Source organism: Notothenia rossii, assembly GCF_949606895.1.
Source record: "Notothenia rossii genome assembly, chromosome: 8".
NCBI lineage: Eukaryota > Metazoa > Chordata > Actinopteri > Perciformes > Nototheniidae > Notothenia > Notothenia rossii.
The window spans coordinates 40623495-40646864 of NC_136906.1; the positions used below are offsets into that span (position 1 = coordinate 40623495).

The 23370-nt window shown below is 41.7% G+C and overlaps 2 protein-coding genes across 3 annotated transcripts; both read right to left on the reverse strand.

The window, feature by feature from the left end:
* Window positions 1–1088: 1088 nt before the first annotated feature.
* LOC307017376 (E3 SUMO-protein ligase ZBED1-like) lies at window positions 1089–4072 on the reverse strand. Its single transcript, XM_079646966.1, has 2 exons — window positions 2892–4072; window positions 1089–2284 (listed from the first exon to the last, which is right to left on the reverse strand). Exons 1-2 carry the CDS (start codon window positions 3808–3810, stop codon window positions 1269–1271), a joined length of 1935 nt encoding a protein of 644 aa, XP_079503092.1. The 5' UTR covers window positions 3811–4072; the 3' UTR covers window positions 1089–1268.
* A 2928-nt stretch (window positions 4073–7000) lies between these two features.
* Window positions 7001–15333, reverse strand: LOC307016373 (chromodomain-helicase-DNA-binding protein 8-like). Of its 2 annotated transcripts, XR_013801786.1 has the most exons (7): window positions 14117–15333; window positions 13321–13399; window positions 13125–13239; window positions 9742–9840; window positions 9115–9226; window positions 8472–8931; window positions 7001–7114 (listed from the first exon to the last, which is right to left on the reverse strand). XR_013801786.1 is itself a non-coding variant. In XM_079645462.1 (6 exons), the coding sequence occupies exons 3-5, from the start codon at window positions 13208–13210 to the stop codon at window positions 8722–8724; spliced, it is 408 nt and encodes a 135-aa protein (XP_079501588.1). In that variant the 5' UTR covers window positions 13211–13239; window positions 13321–13399; window positions 14117–15333; the 3' UTR covers window positions 7001–7114; window positions 8472–8721. The 2 variants fall into 2 exon arrangements, 1 of the variants encoding a protein (XP_079501588.1); XM_079645462.1 differs by lacking the exon at window positions 9742–9840.
* Between the last annotated feature and the right edge of the window lie 8037 nt (window positions 15334–23370).

The following is a 23370-nucleotide window of genomic DNA, read 5'->3' on the forward strand; positions in this document are numbered from 1 at the left end:
TTCGGTTCACCAAAAAAAAAAATCTCACTCCAAGCTGAACTCAAATGTTGGCAGCCCTGTACTGTATAGTGTATGTATGACATGTATTACTGTGTACCACATTGTCTATGTAAGTAGCTGCGACCATAGACATATAAAGAGTAGACGAGTGGCGAAGTCCCTCCCCTTCAGGTGGACCTCCATGGGACCTTATATCGGAAAAATAATGTATTGAAGTCAATGGGGAGAGAAAGATTATCTTTCGATCCCGTTTGAATTGTGCCACGAATTACACATTATGATGTTTGTCAATTTAAAAGATAATTTTGCAAGTCAAAACAATTAAAATGTGTCGTAAAACTGTGAAGTTACACATTTCTTTGTGTGAAGCGCTCAATGAACTACAACTCTGGTCTTGCACACGTCACCAACACCAAGATGGCCGTCACGTTTGTACATTTCACCTCTTTCTTTCAGAATGAGGCAAAAAGTATTAAAAGAGGTGAAAATCACTACAAGTCTGGGCATGTTGAGAGCTGTACATATATACGAAAAAGCGGAGTTAGTCGATTCCGTAAGAGCCAGCATGCGGGACCGGCTTTACAAGGTTTCGGTGAGTAACAAGAGTGTAATGTGTAACGTTAATGTCAGCTAGCTAACATTAGCTAACAAGGTACACTCTCGTGTTTTGTTTTAGTTGAGAACGAGCAAGAGGTACTATTACTGGTATGATAACAACCTGGTACAAAGCACACAGGCATCTTGTTAAAGTAAGTAAGTACAGTAAGTAAATGTATTTTTAGCTATCTGGAGGGAATACATCAGTTATGACAGCACTTACACGATTTGTAGTCTTTCTAGTTGCGTATTTTTCATAGTCTTATATAGGGCTGGGCGATATGGAAAAAAATGTTATCACGATATGTTTTTCCATATTGATCGATCTCGATTCTTATCACGATATGTAGTTTTTGCAGATGCTGCCAGTGTGAGGGACATCCTGAAGCTTGAAGAAACAAGAGATTCACTGAAACTTTATAATAAAGTTTAATGCCTTCCAATAGTGAGAACAAAATGCTTTCGCTCATACAGAATAAAAAAACAAAAACAATTATTAAATAATAATAATCTCAAATATTTGTACAAAACCAAGGCAGTACAAAACCAAGTGGGTCAGACCCTCTGACACATTAAAGTGCTAAACATAAAAAACATGTGTAATGTGTAAACATAGTAAACCAGTCACAGTTATTCTACATCTTGTGCAGTAGTGAACATCATTTACCCCATTACAGGTTTTTTGCAAGAAAGACAAGTCTGTTCACCACATCTGGCTTTAAAGCTGCCCTATGGCAGGACACAATATTGCCACTTGTACTAAAAGCACGCTCTGAGGGTGAGCTGGTGGCAGGAATACATAGATACCGCTTTGCCAGGAAGCTCACTCTGGGGTATGATGTGCAGTGGATTTTCCACCATGCCAGGGGGTTGGTCTCACCGTCTACTTCTGGAGCTAGCAGGTAACTGTTCAGTTCAGCCTCAACATCCTGCTCATCTGTTAGACTAGAGGTAGAAACAGAGTAGGACTTCTTGAAAAAGCTGCCCAGTGTCTTCCTCTGCATTTTGGCTGGTGGAGCTGAAGCTGTAGCAGTAGCAGTAGCTGTAGGTGTGAGAGTAGACTGTGGTGTGCTCTGACAGTCACCCAGGATCTGTGCCACAGCTCTGGATTTCACAGCCTCTACCTTGTCACCTTGGATGTAGCGGGTCTTGAATCGAGGATCAACAAGAGATGCCATGTTAAGGAGGTCATCAGTGGCATCATCATCATACTTTTCATTCAAATATGTGGTGATAGTAGTTTTGATGGCCTTCGTTAGCTCTGTGTCATCCTCTCCTGGCTTCAAGACCTCTGTATTGAAGAGCTGTAGGACAGGTTTCACACAAGAGACACTGACATGTGCTTCACCAGAGAGGGCATCAGTGAACTCAACAAGTGGATTAAGGGCCTTGTGTACAGACTCCAAGACCTCAATGTCTTGCCATGAGAGAGCCAGGTGCCTTGTTTTTCTATCAGCAGATAAAACCTTTGAAATGGCCTTCTCCTGCTCCAGTACTCGTGCTATCATTGCATGGCGAGAACCCCACCTGGTAGGTGATTCTGTCATCAACCGGTGCTCAGGTAGGTCGAGCTCCTTTTGTGCAGCTGTTAGTTCTTTTTTCTTCTTCCATGAGTATGAGAAAGTACTAACCACTTTTTTGCTCACACCCATGGCTCTCTCTATTCTCTTGTCTCTCACACTTCGCTCTGTAGATGACAAAAATGTAGTATTATTAGTATTAAGTATTATTTAAAAATTAGTTTCTGTCTTATAATAATAAATCATAATATTGTCATGACATCCTTGATATGAAAATCAATTAGACTACACACATAAACATATTTTTCCTCAATTTAAGTTGAGTACAGTGATAGAATATAAACTCTTCATTCAAATACATCTTAGATGCAAAATGTTAGTAATGATCGAATTATCACCTAGTATCAGTATCAATAGTTATAAAGTGATAGCCTGTACATTGGTTTATTGAGGCATGTAAAGTGAAATAATTTTGTTTTCAGATACATTCCTATTTCTATTCCAATTTATACACATCAGTAATTACCAGGTGCAATAATTACATAGGCTACTGAGTCCCAGTTACCAATTTTGAGAATATACTTTATGAAGAATAAATCACATTGTTACTATCATTTCATGAGAAGAGGTAAAAATATACATTTTATTCCAGCTTTATGGGCAACAGTGTATAAGAATACGAATCATTACACTGAGCTATTATTAGAGCTGAAAATGTAGCCTTTGACATCATCATGAACTTTTTTTATTATTAGCCTATCATCATGAACTTACCAATGGCAAGGTGCAGTCGATGACCAAAGCACTGCAGCCGGGACCAGCCTTTGAGGGAAACAGCCTTGACAACGTTTGCACCGTTGTCTGTTGTGATGCACACCTGTCGGTCTTCCCTAAGGCCCCAGGATTTGAGTGCATCCTCCAGCCCCTGGCTGATGATTTCCCCAGTATGGTCCTCTGGGAAGTATGCTGTCTGTAAGCATTTGCTGTGTAGAGCCCACTCCTCGTCAATGAAATGAATCGTGAGACTCATATATGGCTCCGATGTACGGCTAGACCATAGATCGGTGGTGGTGGCAAAGTATTTAACATCATTCAGATGAATTTCCACCTTACGACGGCATTCATTATAAAGCTGTGGCATCGCCGTCCGAGAAAAGTATTTTCTACCAGGGAGCTCGTACCTGGGGTCTAACACTTTGATCAGTTTCCTGAAGCCTTCTTTTTCCACTGTGTACAGGGGCATCATATCTTTAGCGAGGCAATAAGTGATAGCGCTCGTTATAGTTTTGCTCCGCTTTGACTGTTTTTCATACGGGGCAATGGCTGCAAAGCACGACTGGATGGATTGTTGTTTATTGATGTTACCGGGCGACGTGTGTGTGTGGCTTAGCTTCGTGTGTGGTGTGCTAGCTTGAGCCCGCAGTGTCACACTCTCTGTGTAGTTAGTGGGGTGGTGCCTTTTCAGGTGATTGAAAAGGTTAGTCGTATTCCCCGTCCTGGCTGGTACTACCCACCGGCATATTTTGCAGACCGGCTTCGTCTGCTCCTGGTCGCTTTTGCCGTAACCGAACCATGTCCACACAGCTGACGTGGTGTGACATTTTTTGTCAACTATGTCTTCTAGTAGGCCTACGGTGTCGCTTTCGCGTTCGCCAATAATTTCACTTTCACGGTCCTCTTTAGTTTCGCTCATTTTTGACAACTTCTTTGTTCATCCCTTTCTCCCTCTGTCTTCAGTCTCACTCTGTAGCCACGCTGCTCGCTCGTGGGCGTGTCCTACCGGCATACAGCAGCCAAACTGATACTGGTGTTGTTGCGCCTAGGCGGCCTACTTTTTATTAAGATGTCATATCGAATAATATGTCCCAAGCATAATATCGCAATCGATCAAAATTTTATCGCGATCCCGAACCGAGATCGAATTATCGCCCAGCCCTAGTCTTATATTTCAACAGTTTTAAGACAAACTTTGAATTTTTTGACATGGAAATGATTTTTCAAGATTGACAAACATGTGTAATTCATGGCACAATTCAAACGGGATCAAAAGATAAGTTTTCTCTCTCCATTGACTTCAATGTATTATTTTTTCGGATTAAGGTCCCATGATGCGGAAGTAAGTGGGCGTGACTTCGCCACTCAATTGTCGCTGTCACCATAGATATATATAAACACTAGATGGCTCATGGGAGATTTTCCAGCATAGCTGACCGGCCGCCATCTTGCCACAGTCAACAGTTACTCTGATTCGCGTTATGGTAGCTGTTGTAAGGTGAGTGATCTGCACAAAAACACTCTTAACTCGCTGAAATCTTGACTGATTTACAAACGGTTTGGTTTATTATAAACATTATTAGCATGGCTATGATACAGGATGCTTGGACATGTTGAAATAGCAACTTTTCTTTGTGTATGTGGTTGTATTTATTAGCTGGCTAATAACAAGAGGCTTTGAGTGAGACCTAGTATTACAAAGTTGACTCAGCAACTTTACACCAGTGGGAGAGGCAGAACTGCTCTTTCTTTTCAACATAAATTAAGTTACACATGATTTCTTCCAAGTGGTTTGGCTTGTTAAAAACATCTTGCATTATGATACAGGAATTTGCTGGCTTTGTCTTTACAGAAGTACCTGACTATGCCGGACTTTTGTGCAGCCTACGGATGCTCCAATCGCCGCTGTCTGCCACCTACTATGTATTTATTAAATCTTCATGTTCCATGATACGCAGCACTATGTTCCCCACATATGTTTATGTTTTCTCAGTCTAATAAACCCATAACATGGTTGTGAAAGAATAACAAAGCTGAGGCTGGACGATGATTGATTGTTGGTGTGCCATGTGTCACCGTGTGTCTTATTGGTTTTGTGTTATACTGTATTTTATTGTGTGCAGCTGGTCCTTATCTCCAAGACACATTTAAAACAAATAACCTTGAACCTTGAAGCCCCATCTCTCCCCACCTGCTCCTGCTTCCTACATCCCCTCCACACCACACCAAGTTGTTCTTCTTAATAATAATAATACCTTTATTTTGGGGGGCCGCCTTTCATAACACCCAAGGACACCTTAAAGGGGCATAGGGGCAATATAGGGAACAATTTAAACAGTGGATTTTGTGATATATCAGCCGGGGTGAGACAAGACAAACCACAAATGGACTACAGAAGGACACAAAAGGACACATGGTAAAGTTTATATTATTCTTGGTCTTTTTTCAATAACATATTTCAAAGGTTCTGGATTTGTTTACAAATCTAGAAACTAAATACAAAACTAGGATGATATGAAGATCTCATGCAAAAAATAATTGTGATAAATTAGACAGAACTGGCCTGTCTGTGAGCACATTTTATGTTGGTTTGGTTCTTCTGATAAAGGTGTGAATATCTAAATAATATACCAACATATGCTATTGTCATTAGTTGTGTCCCTGTTCTTCAAACTAAGGCATTCCTCAATTAACAACTCTTGGCTTACAGAGTGGTAACATGAGACCGATTTTTATATATAAAATATAAATGTATTTTAATTTTATAATTTATTTATAATTTATTTTAAATATTAACAATATAATAAAATAAATAGAAATGTATACACCGGCAAATATTTAATATAAATATGTGTATAGCTATTGCTTTATCTGATTCATGTTATTTTCATATGAAAGTCCATGATTATAAGTATGCAGTATCATAACTACATCTTTGATGTTTATAAAAAACCAAACCGTTTGAAAATTGGTTGAAAATTGAGCAAGCTATAGTTATTTAAATAGTAAACCATAATGTTATGAATGAGAGAACTGCCTGTGGCAAGATGGCGGCCAAGTGGCAACGTCGGTCTCCATTGGCCAGCAGCGCGGGTGAGTCATCTATGGCTGTCACTGTCACTACCATGGATGTATAATAAGAACTGGATACAGCGTGGGAGGCCTCATTCATTCCTATGAGAGTTGCTCAATGGCGCATGATGACAAAATGGCCCAAATTTTGAGAGAGCGAAACGTCACAGATTACCCGGCATGTCTGAGAAGTACCCGTATGTGCACTCATAGAGCATGCGCAACTTTAACCGCGCCGCCCAAAAGGCTCGTTCACATCAAGCACGCGAATTTGCGTACACGTAACAGCACCGCGCGTTCATGACAGCATGGTACTGGATTTATATTAACGAGGCGGCATCATATCATTCCATCTCTAAACTCATGGACGTATCTATGATCTAATCCAAAAATAAATAAATAAAAAACATAATAAATAAAACAAAACAAAACAACAATCTATGATCTTTCCTGACCTAATGTTAGATAATTGTACCTACCCCAGTTTCACGAAAGGTAAACAGTGCCTTTCTGGTAGCTCTTTCTCCTTCTCCTTTTGTTCCCAAAATACCAACCACACTCCATTCCCTCTCTGCCTCTAAAACGTTATCCTTTAGTTTTTCTCTTTCAACTTTATAGATGTTCCACATTTTCTTTAACTCCACAGTTCCTACACTTGTCACTTTTCCCCATGACATGCAGCGTACCATTCAATGCTGTGTGATTTATTCTGAGTCTAGCTATCACAATTTCCTCCCTTCTGCTTCTTTCTTTATAAATATTTGTCTGCTGGCATACCAGCAGACCAGCATTTATCTATCACCAGCTTATGTTAGTATTAAATATACAATGTATTCTGGTAACTATCAAAATAAAGACATTGTATAGTGTTCATAACAGTATTTTTATTTAATAAATTATACTTAATACAATAATATTACAAAAAAAAACAACATCTAAATAAATATATCATCTAAAATAGATGCATTTGGTTTAAAAATAACAAATATAATTCAAAATGTAAACAGCAACAAAGAAATTATAAACATTATTTTTCTTTTTCTTGTTAATATCCATTATCTTCTCTGTTATGTATCTTCCGGTCTTTGCCAATCTGGCCAGCATTTCTTGGTCCTCCACGTCTTTCTCGTACAGCCACTGCTTGAAGCAAACTGAAAATAAGAAACAACAATGTTTTAACAAATCGTATTAAATTATGTGATGATAGAACTGCAAACAGAATAGTTGTAACTTTAACAAAATAAATAACTCAGTAACCTCTAATCATTACCCCATGTTTGTATAATTGAGTTAACTCTGTGTTGCAGCTAGCATACATAACACCTGACATGGAAACGTTACTCGTGGATGGTTCTACAGAGCTGCTAGAAAGACAGTCGAACCCGGTGCATTCCTCCGTCTGAATGTGGTGCCCTTTTGCTAAATGTTTAGACAAATAGCTCTTGTTACCGCCCTTACATGCTAAATTCTTATTGCACTTTGGCAACGAGCATTTTCCACCTCAAGACCAAGCCCCCAGGAAGTGCGCCGGACTCTGAGGAAAATATTCGTTGTGTCCAAACGGCGGTACTACAATTTCCTTATCAGTCTGTGACGTCGACCGGCCCAGAAATACTTTTTCCCCTTGACTAACATTGGGAAAGAGACGTCTGTAAATCGGTGGATAATTTTTTTGAAACTAAATAAACTACCCAGTATGAACTATTTTATAGCCCTAGAATCGTTAAGTCGTTAAAGTTGTAAAATGTGCTAAAAGCCGAATCTAGATTTATTCTCTCTCTCCATTCTTTCTAGTGAGCCGAGTGTGTGCTCGGGGGGCGGGGCTTAAGGGGCGCATGCTCTGTGAGCGCACAAACGGGTTCTTCTGCTCTGACAGCCAGGCATGGCGGGTAATCGGTGACGTTTCGCTCTCTCAAAAGTTGGGCCATTTTGACTTCATGCGCCAATGAGCAGCTCTCATAGGAAAGAACGAGACCCCGCCTCCGACGCTGTATCCATTTCTTATTATACATCCATGCTCAAGACGGGTAACATAACTACCCTCGGGGTGCTTAGTTCTCTCCGCCATGTGTTTGTGTGCGCACGTGTGTGTGTTGCATGCATGTAGCAGGTTGTGTGTGTAAACTGCCCCACCCCCTCGCACACCGACCAGGGAGAGAGATCTCTCGTCTGGATTGGAAAGATCGAAAATAAATCATAGACGCACTTTGTAGTCTTATTGCATATTAGAAATTGAGTTGGCGACAGTAAGACTGCGATATAATGTTTATGTAGATAAAATGCATATGACATCTATTTTTGAAATGTCTCCGGTACTGATAAAAAGATTGATAACGTTGGACGTTAACGGTACCACGGCCTTTAATAATTCAGCCCCGAGGCCCCGTTAATACTGGGGCTTGGTACCCATCCCTAGTTTTAATTATTACATCATCAATATTACATTTCAAATGACCAAGTTCTTGGTATCTCACAAAGCGCTAGTGGCTAGTGCTGCTAAGAACATACCTGGTGATGGTGATGATGGTGGCTCTTCGCTGCCGGATCTGGTCGATGTCCTCCTTGCATAGGCGATTGCCTTCGTCGTTCTCGTCCATGATGGCGGCGTAGGCTCCTTTCCTCAGCAGGTCCTCGATCTCCTTCTTGGAGAACTGCTGGACCGGCTAAAGGCGATGCAGAGAGACATTTACACAAGTGGATTTAGAAAACTCTTTTCGAAAATAAACTAAGCGTACTGCAACAGCGACTGACCCAAAAATTACTTGGCATCTAGAAATATGACACATTTTATTTTTCTCAGCCCGTTGTTATTGTCTTCTTTGTTCCCACTCATGCTCTGCAGGACGGCACGGTCCAGCCCGAGCTTCAGACTAGCTTTATTCAGCATTTCCCTCTCATAGTTTCTAGTGATCAGACGGTACACCTTCACCGCCTTAGACTGGCCAAAGCAATGACACCGAGCTTGAGCCTGAAATAAAAAATTGAAAAAGGGGTCAAAAGAGCATCATGTGCAGCTGCTGGTCAACGTTTTTAAGCATTAAATGGGAAAATATACACTTAAAGAACCGAGGGAATAAACGGAAAGACTGTTGTTGTTGTTGTAGCCCTATTGAACTATCTTTAGGACAGACAGAGCAGATATATATCGTACCTGCAGCTCATTTTGAGGGTTCCAGTCAGAGTCGAATATCACACAGGTGTCCGCAGCAGTGGGGTTCACAAGCTCTTGATCAGGTGTTTGATGTGGGCTGGCATGATCCTTTCTGTAGCGATAAATAAAGAAAACAAAGAAGACATTATTAATAATAGTAATGATGGTAACAACAATAATATTAGTATAACTATTTATATAGCACTTACATAATAATTGCAAAGTGATTCTCACAACAAAAATAAAGAACAAAACAATATCAACAATAAAAAAACTAATTATTATAGGAATGTTAAGATACAAAGAAATTATAAACATTCTAAGAGGCCGACTACAAAAGGGAGACTCAATGGCTCTTGATGACATCAATGAGCAGTCCCAAAACATGCTGTTGTATAATAAAGAAATAGGTCCTGATTTCTTCAATTTAGTGTTGGATGATTTGTTGTATTGATTGCTGATGGATGTTAAGATATGTTTTACAATTATAACAAAAAGATTATTCTAATTGGAATCAAAAAGTTTACAAATCGTAATTTTAATAAAATGACTAGCAATATAGGGTTTATTCAACAGCGGTAAAGCATTAAGTTGCTAAATCAACGTACACTGAACTGTAAAACGTACCACTATTTAGGAAAGGACCTGATCAGAAGGATTGACTAGTAAGAAAGCAAAGAGGTGGAGGAGGTCTCTGTCATGTACAACCATTGGTAGATGTTACACCTGAAAGAAAGATAAGGAAATAAGAGAAGACAGGAGGACAAACATCCTCTTAGATGCATGAACGACCAATACCTACACTCTTCCATGAGTGGGGTCAAAAATGACCCCAATTAGAATCAATGTGTTTTTGCAATGAATTAAAAAAAATGTCTTTAATTTTGGTTAAAGGTGATTATATTTATTATATTCGGGTCAACAAAAGACTGATTTTACATTTAACATGCTTAATTATAACTTTTTATAAAAACAATTCACAAGAAAAAACATCAAAAATCTTCAAAGATTATTGTTAGTATGTCCATCTGTCTGGAGGACAAAAAAGAGAATGAACATACATAAGACCAGAACACTGTCCACTCACATGTGCCCACACAAACGTCTTTTCTCTATTCACTGTGTGCAGTTGTCACAAACTATTTGCTTTTGGCTGTGACCATTGCACACTGGGGTACTGCATTTCCAACAGCAATTGGTGGCTTTGCGATCTTTGTTTCTTGGACACATCTGGCACCTCTTTCTCTTTTGTTGGCCCTCTGTGCTTCTCTCCTGTTGCTGGTTTGCAGCTTTTGTCACTCCACACCTTCCCATTGCTTCAGTGATGTAGGTTGGTAGGTTCGGGGTACCTTCCAGTCGACTTTTTATGTGAGGAGTCACAAGCTCCTTTGACAGCTCTGTGAGGAAATGTCGCCGTGCGTTGGTGATACCTGTGGAAATTTCAGGGTGCTGAGCCCTGAAAAATGAGTAGGCGTTTAGAGTGGCTATATCAATCATGTTGTACCACAGCACCATGGGCCACCTCTGTGTCTGGCGCTTGCAGGTGTAGTAGCCAACCATCTGGTCAACGGTATCTACACCTCCTTTGGTCTGGTTGTAGAAGAGGATTATTTCTGTTTTTTTCTTTTGGCTGTTTTCATCCACCATCTTGCTGTGGTGCATTGTGCTGAGAAGCAGAACAGCCTTTCCCTTTTTTCTGATATAGCTGATCATGGTCATGCTGCCATTGAACCCAAATTCAGTGCTGTGGACCTCCCTCGACTTGGAAGCCTTCATCACTGGAGGGATGTCTGGCTTGTTCTGTCGCAACGTTCCCACAATAGTCAGACCCTTCTCCAGGAGATGCTTTGCAAGAGGCACACTGATGAAGAAGTTGTCTGTGGTGATGTTGCGACCTGTGTGTCTGAATCCACTGCACAACTGACGGACAGTGTTTTCCCCTAGATTCTTCTGGACTTCTTCCCCTGGTTGTCTCCCTGTGTACACAATTCCATCAATTGCATAAGGGGTGCGTGCATCACAAACCCAGAATATCTTTATGCCGTACTTGGCAGGCTTGCTTGGCATATACTGCAAAAACTTGGTCCTCCCTCGAAATGGTACAAGTTGTTCGTCCACTGTGACACAATCACTGGGGATGAATTTCTGCCTGCAGTTGACCAGGAACAGGTCCCATATGTAGCGGAAGGCTGTCATGTGGTCTGTTTCCAGTCGGGAGGCTCTGGTCCTCTTGTCATCAAAGCGCAGCAAACGGCGAATATCTTCAAAACGTCCAATTGACATTGTGGCCTTGTACATTGGGTTGTGTAGAGGACTCCCAAAGAGCACACGGATTGGTACATCCCATTTTTTCTCATTTCCTGCAAGAATGGTCAATCCAATGAAGGCCATGAGCTCCTCTTTGCTTAGCTTTTTCCACTCTTTTCCTCTGTTTGTTGCGACTCTTCTTCCCTCCATGTTTGTGCATCTCAACACCTCTTCTAATATACTATCAGTGATAAACAGCTTCCATGCATCTATTGGAGAGACGGTGCTAAACCCAGGTGCAGGCCCTGACCGACTTCTCAGTAAATTGTGGCTTGGTGTTTTAGCCTGGGTGGGAGGTAACTCTGCCCAGTAAGAGCCCTTGCGGCTCATTCTGTTGGATACAATATCCATTTCCTCTTCGGAGGACTCAGAGGACTCCTCCGTGTCCGACTGATCTTGTTCGGCAGGGGCAGGTTGGTTCCCAGACGGCCTGACATGTCCAGGTGGACAATAATCTGGATCCTCTACATCTGAGATGTCAGATTCCGAATCAATCCCACCGATGGGCTCTTCATCCCATCCGTTCAGGATCATATCTCGAGCAAGTTCTGCGGGTATCCTAGCTGGCCTCCAAGTAGCCATGATAGTCTAGATGAGAAAACATAAAACAGACAATGTTTGAATGACACACAAAACTATAAATCAATATGTAGCTATCTAAGTAAATGTCGGTATGTCGGTGTGTGTTTGTACACACACACACACACACACACACACACACACACACACACACACACACACACACACTGACATTTACTTAGCTACATATTATATGTAAGTAAAGGCACAGCCATGCATGTGTACACACACACGCGCACACAGCCACACACACCCACCCACACACACACACACACACACACACACACACAGACATACACACACACACACACACACACACACAAATCAATATTCATATAATAGGTTACCTAACAGGTTAGCTTTTATTAGAAGGAATTATGAATACAGTGAGTCTCTACACAACAAATGCAGTAATATCAGCTGGCTTACTAAACTAGTGTAATGTTAGCTAGCTTAGTAAGCTAGTGTAATGTTAGCTAGCTTAGTAAGCTAGCTAACAGAGTACTAACATTACTACTAACATTATTTAGCAGTTAGCTAACTAGTGTCTACTTTGTTGACCAACATGATACTCTATCACAGAAAAGTCATGGAGTTGATAAATGAAGATAATACTTACATGTATGCTGCTGTGTCAAACTGACCTCCTGGTGGTGAGACTGCAGGCATCAGATGTGTAAGTGGGACAGAAAATGTATCCTGACAGTCACAGTTGGTAAGAATCAAAGGTTCCCAAAGCAAACCCTTGAGATTCTGTAGGAAATGCTTGGGGTCATTTTTGACCCCGCTTATGAAAAACTGGGGTAGTGACACAAAAACTGCAATTTCTTCAAATGTATAAAAACATTTAAAAAAATTAAAATGGCCTCAAGTCACAAACATGTTTTATGAGGAATACCTGGAATATGGAAGTGTAAAAACTTTTAATTTCAGAGATTTTGAAGAATAACAACCCTCGGGGTCATTTTTGACCCCACTTATGCATCTAAGGGTTAATTAAGTAAAAGAACAAATCATGTCAAGCTTTACATCTTTCAGTCTTTATAATGCACTGTTGGAAATTACATTCCAATGGGTAAATTCAAACTCAATACCATAAATAACTGGGTACTAAAGTGCTTTACCTGATAGAACACGTTCCACACGGAGCAGCAACCAACCGGATGGGCCTTTTGCTGCAGATGATCTCCTCCCTCTCCACTGTTACCATTAGATATCTACTGCCTCTGTCCAATAAAACTGAAATGCCCCAAAACAATCATATTTAAAAAGTTAAAAACAATAACTTGCTTTTGGCATTCAAAGGCATTAGAATCTCACCTTTTTCCTGGATGTCAGGAAGGCCAGGAAGGCGTTCCCTTCAAGTCTGCAACCAGTCATAGGAGTTCAAATGCAAAGCCTGAACGATGACAAGAGCGAGACTTACATTTTACAAGATAAGTAATACCAGAGCAGTGTGTACATAGGCCCTTTACGACATGCAGAGAACAGATCAAATCCCCTGACAGACTCACACACTTTGGTGATGTCCTCATCTGATAATGATGTTTCATTTTTAGCAGCAAAGTAACATTACTCAAGGTATATGTTGGACCCAACTCATGTACAGTATGTTTTGCATCTCCTCAACAATGGTCTGTATAGTTGAGTAGAAACAAATTTTTCCTACAGTTTCAGGTAGATTAACACACATTTGTAAGAAAAGTTTGCATTGAAGCACAAAACCCCTCTTTGTATTAAGCTAGCTGCCACAGAAAGTACAGCTTAACATGCTAACCTGGTAGAGTTAGTTAACGTTAGCTAACTTCATGTCCAACTAAAAACCTCTAACGTGCATTACATTGACGATTTTAAACACAACTTAACTCTCTCAACTTGTAAAATAACGTTAATTTAACATACCCTTAAATAACTACATCACATTTTTCAGGGGCAACACAAACTGCAGAAAACGTTAGCTGCTAACTGTTGTTAGCTAAGACAGCTAGCTCGTAACAATAGCCTCCTAGCAAACTTAAGGTTACGTTAACATGAACTTAACGTTGTAAGAAAGCAAAACGAACCTTCGAGAAATATTTTACTCTCAGACTGGGTGTAATTGTGTAGCGTTGCTTACCTCCAGAAGGACTTTTAGCTGTTTCCCAGGAGAGACTAGAGAGAGCTGTCAGAGTGGTTGCTCTCAGAAGAGCAGCATTGGGCGGACCAGATAAGACCAGAGAAGAACCAGTTAAGCACCAGAAAAGCAGAAGAATGGTTCTTGAATATATATATTTATATATATATATGTATTTATTTATTTTGGCTTGAATGGCATTCCATACATAACACTATTGCTTTCATATCAGAGATCAGATGAGGTGGAGCTGCCTCGAGCAATAGAGGATGAGGCAGAGAGAAGCAGCAGCAGCACAGGGTTGCAGCAGGTATGTTATATGCTGTAGTCAGGTGATTTAAATGTATCAATGAAAGGAAGAAGTGTAGGCTACATGATAAGAAGGGAATATGTTGAATAAAAGTAATACTGTACTTTATTACTTTTTAATGTAATACTTTGTTACTGTACGACAGGGGTCGGCAACCCCTGGCACGCGTGCCTAACCAGTGGCACACTAGGAATAAGTGGAATAAGTGTGCAAAATATTTAAATTAATTTTCGGATCCTGAACGCGAGACCGCCACCAGAGCTCGTCTCCCCGTTACCTGCAGAAGGAAGCCATGCATGCAACGCAGCCCCGCTCTCTTTATCTCCAGTTGACTTTCTGCCGCTTTCCTCCGTGGTGCAGTGCTGATCGTTTCACCACGGAGGGAAGCACTTCACTAATTGCAGTACCCATAAGGAGCTGTACAAATGACGCAGTTTTTTGCGTGGCTGTGTTTATTTAGTTGAAAGCCCAGTGGCGATCTGCTCATCTCTCATCGAAATAATATGCTACAAAGGGGCGGACTGGCCATCTGTGTGTAGAACTTTCCTGTCGGCTCCCAGACCGTAGTCAAGGAGGGCAGAAGCAACAAGCTTCAGGTTCAATAACCCACTTTAGCTTAGATGACTGGAGAGAGGCAAGCTCTTCTTGGGAGGACGTTGCATTTATTTAGCTGTTCTTCTGTTTCACAAAATACATCACAGACCTCTGTTTTTCTGCTTTCCCGTTTCACTTCCAGAAACAAACACACGTTCCCTCACTGTCGCTCTACCATTCACAAACACACATGCACAAGCCGCACCCCTCTCTCTCTCTCTTAAAGGGACAGCGATCTCATCTCACTCTGCATGACCCTAATATCATAACTTGTGTGTTCTGGAGAATCACAGAACGGACGATCGTCATTATTATTATGCCGTTTAAACCAATTATTTAAATGTGTTTGTTAAATTCGGCATCATGTAAGTTGCGCTGACAGGTCCACACACTGCTTCCCCGCAGCGAGGCTCCCCCGCCCTCCAGCTGATAGTTGACGAGCGTCAAGCTCCTCAACCCCCCCCCCCCCCCGTTGATAATTATCGATCGTTGGCACGCTGATAACATTTTTAAAATGGCACTTCTTATCAAAAAGGTTGCCGACCCCTGCAATACGCCATACATTCATAATGTCAGCGGGAGGGAGGGGGGAGCATCGCTACGTAAAAGCATTAGTGCGAGGGAGAGCTGTCATCTTCCCTTTACAAGCTTCAAACCTGTATTTATCGGGAGATTTTGGCAATAAAAGTTTCAGATTCTGCAAAAAATTCCCTGGAAACCTCCAAAACCCTTACACAGAAAGAGGATCTCTGCACACGCTTTTTTTTATATCAGCTTTTTGTTTCAATGGTTTTGTCCTAACCTTGGAGAGCCGTATGTTTACTGCCACCCAAAAAGGACCTCAAAAATGTTAAAAATGTTAATGAAGAATTTATTGAAAAGTTAGTTGGCTGATTGTTTTATATTGGCTCAGTCAGGTTATATGGGATTCCCAGTCTACTATATATGATATGGGTCACTCATTTTACAATATTAAACTTTGTTTTCTTATCTTTAATTTGTCATCCTTATGTAGAATGCTATTACGAAACACACATTTGGTTGTTTATAGCATAAAGAACATCGGATTTAATGTGAGGTAGGGAAATAATCATTTGAGTATAAATATGTGCATATAAATATGTAATTTACAACAGCTGTACGCTGCTTGAAAAGCTTGAAAATGCACCTTGAAAATGCTTGAAAAGTGCTTGAATTTGACTTTGGAAAAGGTGTAAGAACCCTGAGTTATGTTGCAGTTGTGTTCTTTTTTTATTATTATCTAGTGCTAGGGAGTTAGCGCTGTGTTGTTAGCTGTCAAAGACCTCTGTGCAGACTTATTTGATTACCGGCGATCGCAGACGGAAGTTCAAAGTTTGCTGCTCGTTTATATCGCCCAATTTTCAAAACGCGATCAAAATACCCATTCACATGTCTTGTGGCATGCCTAAACTGTCTACATACGACATTGTGCGTCACCATAGTAGGGAAACTTTCCTCCCATTATGGTCCAGATTCTTGTTGGCGAAGGGAAGAATGTACCCCAATCTGCTGCACCTAATACAAATAGTCCTAGTTTTTCCTGTCTCTACCTCTCAAGTTGAACGGCAGTTCTCAGTAATGAAGAGAATGCAGGGCGATGGGCGTTTAAGCCTGCACACTTCAACAATTGAAGATCTACTCCTCATCAAATCCCAGGGTTGTGCTCCTGCTGAATATCAAAGTGATGAAGCTGTGGCAAGATGGTGGGCAGCTGGCATCAACAAAAGGAGTCCCAATATTCGTCCCTATGGTCAAAGGAACCCCAAAAGTCCAAATCTCCCTGACTTGTTATCATCTCCATCTTCAAGTGACTCAGAATAAGGATGCACCTTGACGTAGGCCCACTACCACAGTCTCACAGTGAGCCAAACATGTCTGTGCTATAAGAATCGTTGGTAGTTTTAATAAAGAATTTGTTTAATTGCAATTTGGTGTCCATTGAATGCTTAATAAATATATATAAAAGTATTGTAAATGCATATACAATCGTAGTCACTTCATATCGTATGTTAAATCATTGTTTTAATTTATGGCCTTGGTGCCCTGGCTTTTGGCCTTTGTGCCCTTAAAAAATTGACAACTCAAAAGGCCAAGTGGCCTTGCCCCTAAAATTACGAAATTCCAGGCCTGGTATGCACTCATTTACAGATGTGTGTACAGGGGCAGTGTTTGTTTATTTCCTGAAAGCGAAGAGTGATGCAGTTCAAGCCACTGAGAAGTATCTGGCAAGTTCCCAAACTTTTTCAAACAGAAATGTTGTTGTCCTAAGGGACCCAAGCTCAAAAAGTTTCATGATTTTCCATAATATCTACAGTTATAAACAAAGAATGCAACACACCATGAATTTAAAATGTAAATGAAAATATTTATTTAATTATAAAAGTGCATCGCAGCAATTAGGTTTCTCACCATAACAACCTTCCCTTTGAGCTTGCCCAGAAAAAATAAGGATCAAAGCAGAAAGACGAAACATGGGACGTGTAGTCAAGTATATACAGTATAAATCCAATTTCAATTATACAATTATCAAAAGTGCAATATTAAGTTTGTCGCTAGCTCAAAAACTATGTACACACCATTTTAAACTATTTTAAATGAACAAAGAACAAACATGTTGTAAACAGAAAGGGACAAAACACTAACTGAAGTGCAGTCAAGTGTATACAGTACATCACAGGTGAAACCAAATTTAAATGATCAGGAGTGGAACATTAAGTTTGTCACTAGATCAAAAACTATGTACACACATTTTTTGAACATTTTTAAATGAACAGAGCTGTTTTAAAACACTCTGAGAAACAAATAAACTCCAACACTTGGCAACTGATTAACTTTTTTTTTGTGGAGGCTGACTTGATAGGATGCCCTCAGTGCCCCTCTGTTCCCTTTGAATGCCTGAAAATAACAGAGAAGATATTATATTTAACATTGCTGGGTTATTGGGTGATTTTTAATACCAGCCGGCGTACGCTGTATACCCAATGTGGACCTGGCAACCGCATTTATTGCGCATTACATTACATGTTACTTGTTAGACGCTTTTATCCAAAGCGACTTACATACTCAATACTGTGGGGAATACCCACAGAGGGATTTTGACAGGGTTGTTGCACAAAAGATCCAAGCGCGCACAGAAGAAATCTGAGAGCAGACATTTCACGAACGCACAGAAACAGCCTGAGTGCAAGGAGAAGGTTTTAAGCTGGAACACAGGAAATCTGTAAGCAGAAATATATCTGAGTACAAGCGTACAGTTTGAGCAGAAGCAGAGCAAATCTAAGCGCAAGCAGGCACTATTTGAGTGTGAGGACAGGGTTTGAGGGAAAGAAATACCTATTCTGAACGTGAAATCAATAAAGTGTGCTCTCAAATTTAAAGACCACGCTCTTGAATAAAGATAGGGAATAACCCCCATATGTATTCTATGTGCATCACACAGCAGCAGTCACGTCCGTGCAGCTGATACTTTCTCTCGCTTTCCTTCTCATACTGCCTGTCACTTTCCCTCTAATCTTCCTGTGGTTATTGTTTCTCTGTTTTTCTCCCGGCCGTTTAAAAAACATTTCAGGCTAGTAAAAGTTAAAACACCGCTCTGTGCCGCTGCAGAATGTAGTGGACTCGCGGGAGCGAGTAGAGGACGCGTGAGAGCGCGCAGCTGGCGGTCCGGCTCCGGGGCTCAGTCTGCATTTCATCGAACTTTGCATTAACGAAACAATTTCACAACAGACCCTGACAAAAACACAAAACAAATGATTAAAATGAGTGACTTACTTTTCCGCCGTCAAAACACTGCTTCTTGAAAGACTCTTCTTTGCAGATGAAAAAATCCTTCGATTTGTCCCGATGCAGAGGATGTTTTGTTTGGAGATGCCGGTCCAATTTATTCTTTTTCAAGCTTTCGTTACTGAGCACCTCTCCACATAAAACACACTGAGGCCGCTCCTCTCCATTTCTAAGAGCTTTTGTGAAGCCAACGTTTAAAAACTCCTCTTTGTATCGTCTTTTTGCCATCATGTACGATCGGGATTAATCAACAGACAATAAACAATAAACAGACGGCGCGAAAACTTTCGCGGGGGACGCGTCAGAGCTGATACAAATACAATCTTTTATTTTTAGTTTATTTGTATTTAGAAAATTAAATCATTCAATATACAATGCTATATTGCATAATTTCATTTTCAAAATAAAATACAAAAATTATAAAAAAATTGTATTTGCAACGCAGCCATCAGCTCTGACGCTGTGTGTGTGTAGCAATGCATTTAACTGGCAACCCAATCAAAACGGGGTCGCGACCCTGAGTTTGGGAAAGGCTGCCCTATGGGACTGTGAAATGCATTAGATCAGATAATGGGACTGAGTTCACTAGTAAGGAGTTTCAGACACTATTGAGAAAGAACAAGACCAGACGTGAGACGTCTTGTCCTTATTCCCCACATCAAAACGGGACAGCTGAAAGAGAAGGGCGCACTCTTTTTGAAATGGCCAGATGTATGCTTATTGACAATGATCTGCCTAAAAACCTGTGGCACTATGCCAGGGTTCCCCAATTATATTTACCAAAGGGCCAATTTTTGTCAAGTATGACAAGCTAAGGGCCAAAATATTATGTGTCACTAAAAGTTGTTTTACACTATGTGCAGATGTTACCTCTATTATAATTGTTGTAGTAGTGGCAGTAGTAATTAAACAAACCCTGTGTTGAGAGTAAAGGAAAAATGCATCCTTGAAACAAAATTAGACCGAAATCAAACATGTATTAACAATAATAATAAATAAATGCTTTAACAAATACAAATGATTTTGCTGTGGTCTGATGGGGCATAACAATAAAAGAAAAAAACAAAACAACGGAGTGAACTTGTGACGAAGGTAAGTTCGCCACTATGGACTGACGGCTTTGGGTCGAGTAATATTGCACTTTTATTAGCGTTATTGCACAGTACAGTTAACATTGCGTATTTGCACATCATTTATACTAATTATTGAAGTAGTATTTTTTAGCTGATTAAACCGTATTTACTGGAGTGTCGTCTAGCAGGTGCTGGTCGGGTCGTCAGCTCCGCCTGAGAATATAGGGGAGTTTGCGAGAGCGCCGAGAGCATGTATGCTGGTGGGGATGACAGCAATTGAGTGTAATCAGGGTGCAAATAATATGTTGATGTCTGTGGCTGCTGATTGTGCGCACCTGGGGCCCTGGGTTGTCTCCTCCCCCCCCACCCGTGTCTAATAGCTCCCCCTCACCTGTGTCTTGTTAGTCTGTGTATTTAAGTGCTGTTTCTTGTTGGGCTGAGGGTGTGTGTGAGATCGTTGTGGCTGCAGGATATGAGAAAGGAGAACAGCAGAATTGAGGCTGTGAACTTTGTGCACATGTTTTGAATAAATGCCCATGTCGGGTTATATTTTTGGACGTTCTGCCTCTGCCTCCTTGCTTGGTCTGGGCCGCTCAACGGTCAGTCTCACAAATGGTGTCAGAAGTGGGATTTGACCAAGTGAGGAGGTGAGAGTGATGGAGGAACTGCGGGAGATGATGAGGTCACTCCTGCAGCTTCAGGCAGCCGGTGAGCAGCAGTTCGCACGGGAAGAGGAACGGAGACTCCGGAGGTAAGACGGCAGATTGGCTGGAGGCTCGACGGGCGCTGGCTCTGCCGCTGAGGCATCAGAGGTCCTGGCGGAGAACCAGAGATTGGTGCAAGAGCAGAAAGAGGAGCAGCTCTGGTTACGGAGGGAAGAAGAGAGGAAGACAGAAGCATTGAGAACGGTTGGAAAGATGGCGGCGCATACTGAGAAGAATAACAAGCCAAGGAAACCTGGAGGAAAGGAGTCGCAGCTTCTGATAATTGCCAAAACTCCGGAGTTCGTCCGGGAGGTGATGGGTTCCAGCGCCAGTGCGGGCAGCGGGGAGTTCCACGTTTACCGGCACCTCCGACGCAGGAAGATGCGGGAAAAACTGAAGCGCAAAATGCGGATGGCAAAGATAGCCGAGAAGGTCCGTCGGGAGAGAGAGCGCGTCAGACAGCAGAACCAGCAGGCGCGCATAGAGAGGAAGAATCAGATCCTAAAGAGGAAGAACTTCACGTCCCCCCCTGAGGAAGCCAAGATTCCTAAAACATTGTATTTCCTGGGGAGAGGGGTAAGGAAATGTCACGGAGGTGATCTCTGGGCTCATAGATCTCGGCCTCCGTTACGGGTTATTTAGGTTTTTGTTGTTGAAAAGTGTTCCCCTTTCCCCATGTCTGTCGTTGATTGTGTGCACCTGGTGCCCTGTGTTGTCTCCTCCCCCCCCACCTGTGTCTAATTGCTCCCCCCTCACCTGTGTCCTGTTGTTTTGATTAGTGTCGGTGTGTATTTAGGCTCTGTTGCCCTGTCTGTTTGGAGGCTGGTAGAGTGAGTGTGGGTGAGATCCTTGTGGCTGCTTACTGTTCAGGGGAACAGCAATTGAGGCTGTGAATCATGTGCTTTATGATTTGAATAAATGCCCACACCGGGTTGTATTTTAGACATTCCGCCTCTGCCTCCTTGCTTGGGCTGGGCCGCTCACTTGTCAGCTTCACAAGTTGTGTCAGAAGTGGGATTTACCAAGTAAGGAGTTGGAAATGCCGACGAAAAAAACGACCAAATTGAGGAACCTGATGACGGGGTGGCTAGGCATGGAGCTGACCAGGGGGCCACGGCTGGTGAACCAAGGGACAGGTTTGAGGAACTGTCTGAGATGATGAAAGCACTCATGCAGTCTCAGAAGCAGCAGGAGACGAACTGGCAAAGGCTTCAAGCCCAGGTATCTGAGATTAGAGCGGGGCCGCCAACAGAGCAAGACAGTGATGAGGAGCGGCCCAGAAGAAGAGGGGACTTCGGTGATGATCTGGAGCAGACGTCTTCATCCAGGCGAAGGTCGCCAAGAGGTCAGAGAGAACAACCGCTTCACCGCGAGCCAAAGTTGTGGCCACTGGGGCCGGATTACGACGTTGAACAGTTCCTCACCACCTTCGAACGCATGGCCCAGGTCTGTCGTTGGGACCAAGAATCAATCAATCAATCAATCAATGTTTATTTATATAGCCCAATATCACAAATGTTACATTTGTCTCAGTGGACTTCACAGTTTGTACAGAATATCAGTATGACAATACGACACCCTCTGTCCTTAGACCCTCACATCGTACAAGGAAACACTTCCAGAGAAAACCCAGTTTAAAGGGAAAAATGGGAGAAACCTCAGGGAGAGCAACAGAGGAGGGATCCCTCTCCCAGGACGGACAGACGTGCAATAGATGCCGTGTGTAAATTGAAAAGATAATACATTTGCAACATAGGTAGTCCAAATGTTTGGAAATGCATGTGTGTATAATAGGAAGATGAATCTATGAGTATATCCATCCAGGACTTATGATCCAGGACCACAGCCACGACTCAAGATCCAGGACTCGCAATCCATGACACAGGACCGCAGGATCATCCATGACTCCGGATCCCGGCGTATATAGACACCAAAAAGAAAGACATTTGGGGAAGCTGGGTTAATCGGAACATGAGAGTACACAGGTATAGACAGAGAGAAGGAAGAAGTAAGATGTCCCCCGACAAACTAAGCCTATATCAGCAAAACTAGGGGCTGAATCTAATCAGACCTAACTATAAGCTTTATCAAAAAGGAAGGTCTTAAGCGCACTCTTAAAAACGGATAGGGTGTCTGCCGTCCGAACACAAACTGGAAGCTGATTCCACAAAAGTGGAGCTTGATAAGAAAAGGCTCTGGCTCCCATTGTACTTTTAGAGACTCTAGGAACAACCAACAACCCTGCATTCTTGGAACGCAATGCCCTAGTAGGACAATAGGGTATAATGAGTTCTTTAAGGTAAGATGGCGCCTGCCCATTAAGGGCTTTGTAGGCGAGAAGAAGAATTTTAAATTATATCCTGTGTTCTATAGGGAGCCAGTGTAAGGCAGCCAGAACAGGAGTAATGTGGTCCCTTTTCCTAACTCTGGTTAGTACACGAGCTGCAGCATTTTGAATCAGCTGAAGCGATTTGACTGACTTCTTGGTACACCCTGATAATAAGGAGTTACAATAATCCAGCCTTGAAGTAACAAATGCATGGACTAGTTTCTCTGCATCGTTTTGAGGCAAGATATGCCTGATTTTTGCAATGTTACGTAGATGGAAGTAGGCGGTCCTTGAAATTGATTTTATGTGGGCGTTAAAGGATAAATCCTGATCAAATATAACACCAAGATTCCTTACAGTCTCACTGGAGGCCAAATTAATGCCATCCATAGTTAATATATCTTTAGATAATTTGTTTCGTAGATTCTTCGGGCCAAGTACAA